Source organism: Schistocerca cancellata, chromosome 8 (genome assembly GCF_023864275.1).
Source record: "Schistocerca cancellata isolate TAMUIC-IGC-003103 chromosome 8, iqSchCanc2.1, whole genome shotgun sequence".
NCBI classification, from domain to species: Eukaryota; Metazoa; Arthropoda; class Insecta; order Orthoptera; family Acrididae; genus Schistocerca; species Schistocerca cancellata.
This window is the reverse complement of record NC_064633.1, coordinates 441,852,071-441,864,376: the sequence shown is the minus strand read 5'-3', so window position 1 is coordinate 441,864,376 and position 12,306 is coordinate 441,852,071. Positions and strand designations below refer to the sequence as shown.

The following is a 12,306-nucleotide window of genomic DNA, read 5'->3' as shown; positions in this document are numbered from 1 at the left end:
CTTTGTGCTTCATCAAAGAGAACAATTAAGGTCCTACTGTCTTCATCCACTCATGTCGGAAAGTGAACTACTGATACCAAATTGTAGGACCCAAATAAGGTTTCCAGAAAAATCAAAGGGGTTTTTATTACTTCATCAGAAAAGAAAAAGAACTGAAATTACAGAAGTTGTGGGTCTTAGTAATAAATAAAACAAACAGTGCCAACTCCTCCCCTTATGAACTTCATAACAAACATTGGTGTGAACTCTGCAATCTAAGGCAGTGATCTGATGATGTCATGTTGCAAGGGTTGTGTGGATGTGTATAAACAGTTCAGCTGGCTGAGTTTGTTCAAGCCTGTACTGCTTTCTGAGTCTTTATAGCAACTGTTGATGTTTTTAGCACTGGTAGACAAATTGTTAGGCAGAAAAATATGCCTTGGACCACAACCTAACACCCACCAAAAAAACCACCAAGGGTGTAAACACTGGCTTTGAACATCTGTATTGTATGGTAAACCAAGGAGAAATTTGGAAAGGCAACTAAAACTTTGAAATTTGGTAATGACAGTGTAATTCTGTCAGACATGGCAACAGACTTGGAAGAACAGTTGAACAGAATAGATAGAAAATTCAAAAGAGATTGTAAAATGAACATCAACAACTGCAAAACAAAGATAATATAACATAGTCAAATTAAATCAGGAGGTGCTGAAGGAATTAGATTAGAATATGAGACACTTAAAGTAATAGATGAGTTTTGTTATTATCACTATAAAACAAGTAATGGTGGCCAAAGTAAAGTACATCTGAAATGCAGACTGGTAATACCAAGAAAAGTTTTCCCAAACAAGATAAATTTGTTAAAACCAAATATAAATTTAAATATTGGGGAGTCCTTTCTAAATGTGTTTGTCCAGAGTGCTAGCCTCATAACAGAAATGAAATGTGAATTATTGGCTGTTCTGACAAGCGACTAGAAGTTTTCAAAACCAGTTGCTAGAGCTGAATGCTGAAGAACGGGTGGTCAGAATGAATGAATGCAAAGGTATTGAACTGAATTAGGGAAAAGACTAAAACAAGTGATCAGTTGATGGGGCACATCTTGAGGCATAAGACAATTATCTATTTAATAATGGCAGAAAGTATGTGTGTGGGGAAGGGGGGGGGGGGGGGGGGGATTGTAAGTGAAGACCAAGCCTTGACTACTAAAAGTAGGTTCAAATGAATATAGGTTGCAGTATTTATGTAGAAATGAAAAGCCTATAATCCCTACTCTAGGACACTACACTATTACAGAAGGACGCTGAATCACAATGAAATTGAAGATCAACAGATTTTAAGCAATTAATGTTATGTGAATTTAAAATTTGAGTACTTAGAAGTTTCTATTGTTACAGAAGCTTTCCTGCAATTTCATGTAGTAATAATAACTGTTATTTTCACTTACGTTTTCTCTTCAAGTAATGTGTTGCATTTCATTACCTCCTCTTCAAGAACTTTTCTTGATGATGATTCTTCTTGAAGTTGTTGTCTTAAGACATCTAGACAAGATGTTTCATTTTTCATCTTTTGATTTAAGTCTTTAATTTCTGACAATGTTTTACTCAGAAGTTCATTCTTCTCATGGTGTGCAGCCTGTATTTGAGACAGATTGTCTGTTGATGTTGACAAGTCATCTGTAACCTCCTGTTAGGACCAAAAACACAAAACATTTATTGATAAAATATCTTTTTCTGTTATTTGCTGATACAAAATGCCAATTTAAAATAAACATAAGCACTCAGTTTAAATCACTTCCACAGAATGTCTTAAACATGATGTAGACTATAAACTACAGTGCAACAACTTCCTTGTCCTACATACATCAATATTCACTACAAACAAAAACAATAAAAAGCAAATAATGACCAACAGCTACTTGATGGCTGGGGCATTAGACATGTGTAACAGCTGAGAAAATTGCCCCAGCTTTCAAATGTAATCTAGTAATGGGGGACAGGAGAAAAGAAATTGAAATAAGAAAAAACAAAGAACTGGCAAAGGATTCCTAATCAAGAACAGCAAGACAGCAATAAAGGTTGAGCAACACTGGTTGCTCACATGGATGAAATCCAAGCCAGAAAAGAATAATATGACAACAGAAATTATAGCAGGAAACAAATAATAAAAATGAAGGAAAGTAACCACTACATCTACATCTACATCTAAATGTATTTAAAAAGAAAGATGATGAGACTTACCAAACAAAAGCGCTGGCAGGTCGATAGACACACAAACAAACACAAACATACACACAAAATTCTAGCTTTCGCAACCAACGGTTGCTTCGTCAGGAAAGAGGGAAGGAGAGGGAAAGACAAAAGGATATGGGTTTTAAGGGAGAGGGTAAGGAGTCATTCCAATCCCGGGAGCCTTTGCCTTTACAAATGTCTGCTTGTGTCTGTGTATATGCGGATGGATATGTGTGTGTGTGCGAGTGTATACCTGTCCTTTTTTCCCCCTAAGGTAAGTCTTTCCGCTCCCGGGATTGGAATGACTCCTTACCCTCTCCCTTAAAACCCATATCCTTTTGTCTTTCCCTCTCCTTCCCTCTTTCCTGACGAGGCAACCGTTGGTTGTGAAAGCTAGAATTTTGTGTGTATGTTTGTGTTTGTTTGTGTGTCTATCGTCCTGCCAGCGCTTTTGTTTGGTAAGTCTCATCATCTTTCTTTTTAAATATATTTTTCCCACGTGGAATGTTTCCCTCTATTATATCTACATCTAAATGGTTACTCTGCAATTCACACTTAAGTGCCTGGCAGAGAGTTCACTGAACCATTTTCATAGTACTTCTCTACCATTCCACTCTCGAATGGTGTGTGGGAAAAAGGCACACCTAAATCTTTCCGTTTGAGCTCTGATTTCTCTTGTTTTATTATGATGATCATTTCTCCCTATGTAGGTGGGTGTCACCAAATATTTTCACATTCAGAAGAGAAAGTTGGTGATTGAAATTTCGTAAATATATCTCCCCACAAAGAAAATCACCTTTGTTTCAGTGACTGCCACCCCAACTCGCGTATCATATCAGAGACACTATCACCCCTATTGCATGATATCACGAAACAAGCTGCCCTTCTTTGCACTTTTTCGATGTCCTCCATCAGTCCTACCTGTAAGAATCCCTTACCGCCTAGCAATATTCCAGCAGAGGACAGACAAGTGTAATGTAGACTGTCTCTTTAGTGAGTTTGTTGCATATTCTAAGTGTTCCACCAATGAAGTGCAGTCTTTGTTTCACCTTCCTCATAATATTATCAATGTGGTCTTTCCAATTTATGTTGCTCATAATTGTAACTCCTAGGTATTTAGTCGAATTGTGCGATTTATCGTATACCCAAAATTTATCAGATTTCTTTTAGTACCCATGTGGATGACCTCGCAATTTCTTTGTTTAGTGCCAATTGCCACTTTTCACACCATATAGAAATTCTCTCTAGATCATTTTGTAATTGGAATTGATCATCTGATGATTTTACTAGACGGTAAATTACAGCGTCATCTGCAAACAATCTAAGGGGGCTGCTCAGATTATCATCTAGATCATTTATGTAAATCAGGAACAGCAGAGGGCCTATGACACTACCTTGCAGAACGGCAGATATCACTTCTGTTCTGCTTGATTATTTACCATCTATCACTATGAACTGTGACTTCTCTGAGAGGAAATCACAAATCCAGTCACACAACTGAGACGATACTCCATATGCATGCAATTTGATTAATAGTCACTTGTGAGGAACGGTATCAAAAGCCTTCTGGAAATCTAGGAATATGGAATCGATCTGAGATCCCTTGTCGACAGCACTCATTACTTCATGGGAATAAAGAGCTAGCTCCGTTGCACAAGAACAATATTTTCTGAATCCGTGTTGGTTATGTATCAATAAGTCATTTTCTTCAAGGTGATTCATAATGTTCGAGTACAGTGTATGCTCCAAAATCCTACAGCAAATTGAGGTCAGTGATATGGGTCTGTAATTCAATGGGTTACTCCTATTTCCTTTCTTGAATATTGGTGTGACTTGTGCTACTTTCCAGTCTTTAGGAACAGACCTTTCTTCAAGTGAGTGGTTATATATGATTACTAAGAAAGACACTATTGTGTCTGCATACTCTGAAAGGAACCTGACTGGTATACCATCTGGACCAAAAGACTCGCCTTTCTTAAGTGATTTGAGTTATTTCACAACACTTAAGAAATCTACTTTTATGTCACTCATGCTAATAGCTGTTCTAGTTTCAAATTCTGGAATATTTACTTTGTCTTCTTCTGTGAAGGAATTACGAAAAACTGTACTTAGTAACTCCGCTTTAGTGACACCATCATTGGTAACATTTTCATTGCTATCACGCAGTGACGGTATTGATTGGTTTTTTTGCCACTGGTGTACTTTACTAGCTGCAGCTGGAGTTGCACGCTACCAAAACTGCAGTTTGGTAGTTTTTGTACAGTACATAAATGATTCTGTAAATGGTGGGATTACTGGTAGCACTGATAGGGAAAGAAACATAAATTAATTATGAGAGAAAAACTGGGAGCTGTTTGTTTTGCATGTAATTAGAATCACACATCATTCAGTGTTAGTCCATTGTGCATTTTATATCCTTACAATAAATGAATTGCATTTTATAATTACCAGTACTGATAACTGGCATTCAATTTCAATCAACCCAGCTACTCTCAACGGCTTCCTCACCAACCCTTCTTAGAGTGTGCATAAACTATGTTATAATCAAATATACAATGTAATAAAATAGAGCTTCATTTGTTGAAATTATTGTTTCAAATTCTTAAAGACATTTTTGCAGTCATGTCCGAGGGCAAATCAGAACTACCCATGGGCCATTCTGAGTCTCGTCTTTTGCATAATACTTATGCTCCTGAAAAAGTCAAAAATCATTTAAAAATTGTAACACACAATTCACAGTAAGATTTATAAGATGGATTTTCCTGAAACCCTAGCAAAATCAAAGCTTTCATACAAAACTGACAACATTACACTTACTGTAGTCTATGGGCTAGATATAAACATGCATATCAACATTTCAGAAAATGTGGCTTACCTTTCAAATGACTAACAATTTTGCACAAAGTCTTTGCTTTAATTGAAACACATGCATACACTGTATAACATGGCCATGTTCTCTGGGGACAAGTCCAACGAACTGCCCATAAAACTGAATAGTCTCCATAAATCAGGACTACCCCGTATCACTTCAGTAAGGGTGGATCAACAGAAAAAAGATTGGGGTTTGGTTTCAGCACTGGTCTTCTAAAGGTCCACATCCATGCAGCTGCACTAAAGGAAATGGTGTAATTTCTCATGAACAGTGTGATTACCAAACAAACATAAGATATGTAGTGACAGCTACAGCCATAGTATTTCTTACTGTCATCATCCACGACATTGTGCTGTTGTTGTTGTTGTGGTCTTCAGTCCTGAGACTGGTTTGATGCAGCTCTCCATGCTACTCTATCCTGTGCAAGCTTCTTCATCTCCCAGTACCTACTGCAACCTACATCCTTCAGAATCTGCTTAGTGTATTCATCTCTTGGTCTCCCCCTACGATTTTTACCCTCCACGCTGCCCTCCAATACTAAATTGGTGATCCCTTGATGCCTCAGAACATGTCCTACCAACCGATCCCTTCTTCTGGTCAAGTTGTGCCACAAACTTCTCTTCTCCCCAATCCTATTCAATACTTCCTCATTAGTTATGTGATCTACCCATCTAATCTTCAGCATTCGTCTGTAGCACCACATTTCGAAAGCTTCTATTCTCTTCTTGTCCAAACTATTTACCGTCCATGTTTCACTTCCATACATGGCTACACTCCATACAAATACTTTCAGAAATGACTTCCTGACACTTAAATCTATACTCGATGTTAATAAATTTCTCTTCTTCAGAAACACTTTCCTTGCCATTGCCAGTCTACATTTTATATCTTCTCTACTTCGACCATCATCAGTTATTTTGCTCTCCAAATAGCAAAACTCCTTTACTAATTTAAGTGTCTCATTTCCTAATCTAATTCCCTCAGCATCACCCAACTTAATTCGACTACATTCCATTACCCTCGTTTTGCTTTTGTTGATGTCCATCTTATATCCTCCCTTCAAGATACCATCCATTCCATTCAACTGCTCTTCCAAGTCCTTTGCTGTCTCTGACAGAATTACAGTGTCATTGGCGAACCTCAACATTTTTATTTCTTCTCCATGGACTTTAATACCTACTCCGAATTTTTCTTTTGTTTCCTTAACTGCTTGCTCAATATACAGATTGAATAACATCAGGGAGAGGGTACAACCCTGTCTTACTCCCTTCCCAACCGCTGCTTCACTTTCATGTCCCTCGACTCTTATCACTGCCATCTGGTTTCTGTACAAATTGTAAATAGCCTTTCGCTCCCTGTATTTTACCCCTGCCACCTTTAGAATTTGAAAGAGAGTATTCCAGTCAACATTGTCAAAAGCTTTCTCTAAGTCTACAAATGCTAGAAACGTAGGTTTGCCTTTCCTTAGTCTTTCTTCTAAGATCAGTTGTAAGGTCAGTATTGCCTCACGTGTTCCAGTATTTCTACGGAATCCAAACTGATCTTCCCCGAGGTCGGCTTCTACTAGTTTCTCCATTCGTCTGTAAAGAATTCGTGTTAGTATTTTGCAGCTGTGGCTTATTAAACTGATTGTTCGGTAATTTTCACATCTGTCAACACCTGCTTTCTTTGGGATTGGAATTATTATATTCTTCTTGAAGTCTGAGGGTATTTCACCTGTTTCATACATCTTGCTCACCAGATGGTAGAGTTTTGTCAGGACTGGCTCTCCCAAGGCCGTCAGTAGTTCCAATGGAATGTTGTCTACTCCGGGGGCCTTGTTTCGACTCAGATCTTTCAGTGCTCTGTCAAACGCTTCACGCAGTATCGCATCTCCCATTTCATCTTCATCTACATCCTCTTCCATTTCCGTAATATTGTCCTCAAGTACATCGCCCTTGTATAGACCCTCTATATACTCCTTCCACCTTTCTGCTTTCCCTTCTTTGCTTAGAACTGGGTTTCCATCTGAGCTCTTGATGTTCATACAAGTGGTTCTCTTATCTCCAAACGTTTCTTTAATTTTCCTGTAGGCAGTATCTATCTTACCCCTAGTGAGATACGCCTCTACATCCTTACATTTGTCCTCTAGCCATCCCTGCTTAGCCATTTTGCACTTCCTGTCGATCTCATTTTGGAGAAGTTTGTATTCCTTTTTGCCTCCTTCATTTACTGCATTTTTATATTTTCTCCTTTCATCAATTAAATTCAATATTTCTTCTGTTACCCAAGGATTTCTACTAGCCCTCGTCTTTTTACCTACTTGATCCTCTGCTGCCTTCACTACTTCATCCGTCAAAGCTACCCATTCCTCTTCTACTGTATTTCTTTCCCCCATTCCTGTCAATTGTTCCCTTATGCTCTCCCTGAAACTCTGTACAACCTCTGGTTTAGTCAGTTTATCCAGGTCCCATCTCCTTAAATTCCCACCTTTTTGCAGTTTCTTCAGTTTTAATCTACAGGTCATAACCAATAGATTGTGGTCAGAGTCCACATCTGCCCCTGGAAATGTCTTACAATTTAAAACCTGGTTCCTAAATCTCTGTCTTACCATTATATAATCTATCTGATACCTTTTAGTATCTCCAGGGTTCTTCCATGTATACAACCTTCTATCATGATTCTTAAACCAAGTGTTAGCTATGATTAAGTTGTGCTCTGTGCAAAACTCTACCAGGCGGCTTCCTCTTTCATTTCTTAGCCCCAATCCATATTCACCTACTACGTTTCCGTCTCTCCCTTTTCCTACACTCGAATTCCAGTCACCCATGTCTATTAAATTTTCGTCTCCCTTCACTATCTGAATAATTTCTTTTATTTCATCATACATTTCTTCAATTTCTTCGTCATCTGCAGAGCTAGTTGGCATATAAACTTGTACTACTGTAGTAGGTGTGGGCTTCGTATCTATCTTGGCCACAATAATGCGTTCACTATGCTGTTTGTAGTAGCTTACCCGCATTCCTATTTTCCTATTCATTATTAAACCTACTCCTGCATTACCCCTATTTGACTTTGTGTTTATAACCCTGTAGTCACCTGACCAGTAGTCTTGTTCCTCCTGCCACCGAACTTCACTAATTCCCACTATATCTAACTTTAACCTATCCATTTCCCGTTTTAAATTTTCTAACCTACCTGCCTGATTAAGGGATCTGACATTCCACGCTCCGATCCGTAGAACGCCAGTTTTCTTTCTCCTGATAACGACATCCTCTTGAGTAGTCCCCGCCCGGAGATCCGAATGGGGGACTATTTTACCTCCGGAATATTTTACCCAAGAGGACGCCATCATCATTTAATCATACAGTAAAGCTGCATGCCCTCAGGAAACATGGAACATTGTGCTACAGTTCTGTAAAGCTGTAGTTAAGTGAAACCAATGACAATCATTTCTAGTAGTGTATGAGAATTCTGTAATATGACCTTCCTCCTTGGTCATATGTAAATAAATTAATAGAAAGAGTAAACAAAGAGATAGATACTGTATGCAAAAAGTTTCTGTATGTGAACTTAATAAATGTAAGCACGTTAGACACGTCCATGCACACCAGCCATGGCCTTCATTTAAATCACAGTGGGAAACAATTTTTGGTTGAAGAAATCTGTCGTCTAGCAAATTGGAATCACAATAAGCATAATATAAATCCAAAGTACTTTGGACAAATGGGTCATAAAGAAAGATGCAATGTCTTATAAAAAGGGTGAAAGACATTTTTTAGGGAAGTAGCCTGTATCACAAAAAAATGTGATGCAGAATTAAATTGCAAATATAGACTGAAGATTGTACACCAGAATGTACAGTCATTAACAAACAAAGTTGATGAAATAAATATACTCCTCAATAGTGAATGGAAAGATGTTTCAGTGTTATGTTTTTGTGAGCATTGGTTACAAAATGAGTATTTTCAGTACTTAAAAATATTACATTTTAACCTTGCAAACTGCTTTTGTAGAATGGAATCAAAACATGGGGGAACTTGTATATATGTAAAAGAAAATGTAGATTATGTCTAAAAACAAAGATGATGTGACTTACCAAACAAAAGCGCTGGCAGGTCGATAGACACAGAAACAAACACAAACATACACACAAAATTCTAGCTTTCGCAACCAATAGTTGCTTCATCAGGAAAGAGGGTAGGAGAGGGAAAGATGATAGGATGTGGGTTTTAAGGGAGAGGGTAAGGAGTCATTCCAATTCCGGGAGCGGAAAGACTTACTTAGGGGGAAAAAAGGACAGGTATACACTCACACACACACCCATATCCAACCGCACATACACAAATACAAGCAGACATTTGTAAAAGCAAAGAGTTTCGGCAGAGATGTAGATTATAAGAGTATAACATCTGTTCGCAAACTTGATTGTGAAAAGGACTTTGAAATCTCAGCTGTTGAGTTAATGTCTGAAAACACTATTATTTTATGTGTGTATAGATCTCCTGTTAGCAACATAAGTGTTTGTTTTTTCAAAAAATTGGACGTTGCTTTAGGCAAACTTAAGACAACTGGGAAAACAGTGGTACTATGTGGTGATTTTAATACTGACTTTCTGAGCCATAGCTCTCACAGGGAAACATTTTTAAATATTATAAAATCCTACAATCTTGGTCTTACTGTTAACTCTCCAACATATGTAACTAAAACTAGTGTCACTCTCCTTGATCAGGTATGTGTAAACATGGACAAGTGTACATCAGAAAACTTTGATACCGGCTATAGTGACCACCTTTCGCAATTACTGACCATACCTGTAAATCACATTTCGACCAGTATAGAAAATGTTATCCATAAAAGCATTTATAGTGGGAAAAATATTGAATACTTCCAGTACCTAATCAGCGAACAATCTTGGAGAGAAGTATATGATACCCCTAATACTAACGAAAATATGGAACATTTTTTGAACATTTTCAAGCCTAATTTTGACATAGCTCTTCCACAAAGGAAAGTTATTTCCAAAAGCACAGATAGATTCAAAAACTGGATTACACCAGGCATCAGAGTATCTTGTAAAAGGAAGCGGGAACTTTTTCTGCAGTCAAAAACTCAAAGCAGTCCAGAATTTATCAATTATTTCAAAAAATACAAGTTAGTTTTGAAACGCATCCTAAAGGAGGCAAAAATTAAGGAAAATGACAAATATATAATGAAGTCATCCAATAAAACTAGGTCCATGTGGAAAGCTGTGCAGGATCTTACGGGGGAGAAGACAGCTCACAAAAATATTGTGATGTCACATGATGGAAAGAATGTCACTGACCCTAGGGAAGGTGCAAACAGTTTCAATTCTTACTATGCAACTGTTGCTGGGAAATTAGTGAAGGAAAAATGTGGAAATCCACCTAATACAACATGGAAAGAACTTTCATCTATTGAAATAAATAATATATCCAAGTTCCTCAGTCCAGTAAACCCAACAGAGCTCCTAAATACCATTAATTCATTGAAGAGTAAGTATTCAACTGGTATTGATGATATTCCAGATTATATTATAAAAATTACAGCAAGACAAATACTTTCACCTTTATTGGACATATGCAATTCATCCTTATCATGTGGTGTCTTCCCTCAGCAACTGAAAATGGCAAAAGTAATACCCCTATATAAAAAATGTGATCATCAATGTATGGGTAACTATAGGCCCATGTTCTGTTGTCGGGGTTTTTGAAAATTATTGAAAACGTGTTCCTTTCAAAACTAATTACATTCTTCGACAAGAATAATATTATTTCTGGATGTCAACATGGCTTCAGACCACAGAGATCAATTGAAACTGCCACTTTCAATCTGATAAACCATTTCTTAAATGCAGTGGACAACCACAGAAATATCTGAGGTTTATTCTTAGACCTAACAAAAGCTTTTGATGTGATTGATCATTCTATACTCCTGAGGAAGCTCAAATGGTATGCTGTAAGAGGTGTGCCAAATCAGTGGATCAAATCATATTTGGAATATCACTCTCAGGTAACTGAAATTAAGTACACGGAAGGAAATGAACTCCAGGTTCACCTTTCAGAACTCGCTGATAACCACGCAGTTGAGCGCCCAACAAACCAAAAAACCTTTCAGAACCATGTGGACTAACTCATGGTGTTCCACAGGGCTCCATTTTAAGTCCCTTTCTTTTTTTGGTCTACATTAATGATTTCCCATCACACGTTAGGGATTCTGAGCCAGTACTGTTTGCAGTTGACACCAGTCTATTGACTGAAGGGGATAATGAAGAAAATCTTACTGCATCTGCAAAAGATATTACAAAAGGAGTGTCTGAATGGTTTACCAGAAACAGGCTAATAGTTAACCCCCAAAAAACGGTACTCATGAATTTCCACACCAACCAAAATAAAAATCCGGCACAACCTGTAATATGTATAGATAACCAAAACATTAGTGCTGTCAATGAAACTAAATTTCTTGGGATTCATATCCAGGAAAATCTTAAATGGAACACTCATATCACAGCCCTAAATTCAAAGCTAGCAAAAATGAGCTATGTGGTAAGAATTCTCTGCAACAGTACTAGTGCAGAAACAGTTAGGGCTGTATACTTTGCTCGTGTACATTAAATACTGAAGTACGGTATCATTTTCTGGGGAAATGTACATCAGGCCATAACAGTTTTCAGGAAACAAAAGGCAATCATCAGAATAATGAAACAAGTGAGCAGCAGAAAATCATGCAAACCTTTCTTTAAAGATCAAAAGATCCTACCCCTTCCCTGCATTTATATACTGGAAATAGCCACGCATGTCAAAAAAAGCATACTGAGAAAAGAAAACCTTTTTCCTCAAAACAAAAGTGTCCATGATTACAGTACCAGGTCAGGCAGTGACATACATGTCAATCATTGTAACACCACATTATGCCAAAAAGGTGTATATCATGGAGGAAAAAAACTTTACAACAGATTACCAAGACATATAAAATCTCTTACTGAACTACAAAGCTTTAAAAAGTCTGTGACATCCTACCTTCTGAAAAACTGCTACTATTCAATCTCACAGTATCTTATGCAAGAAAAAATGTAATTTGTATCTTTAATTGTAGAAATAAGTTATAAATATACAGTATTTCAAAAATTTGTAATCAAAAATTTGTCATTATTAACTGTATAGATCCAATTTGTCATAAAGATTTATAAAATGTATGTTTGACATTTGAAAATCCAATAGC

At 37.3% G+C, this 12,306-nt stretch overlaps 1 protein-coding gene across 7 annotated transcripts in view; it reads right to left on the bottom strand.

The window, feature by feature from the left end:
- The window catches only part of LOC126095753 (myosin heavy chain, clone 203-like), a 224,484-nt gene that overhangs the window by 87,255 nt on the left and 124,923 nt on the right, over positions 1–12,306 (bottom strand). For all 7 annotated transcript variants that reach the window (XM_049910526.1, XM_049910529.1, XM_049910530.1 and 4 more), the window contains one exon: positions 1,430–1,668. In XM_049910526.1, the coding sequence (XP_049766483.1) occupies positions 1,430–1,668 (239 nt within the window). The remainder of the gene's footprint in view (positions 1–1,429; positions 1,669–12,306) is intronic.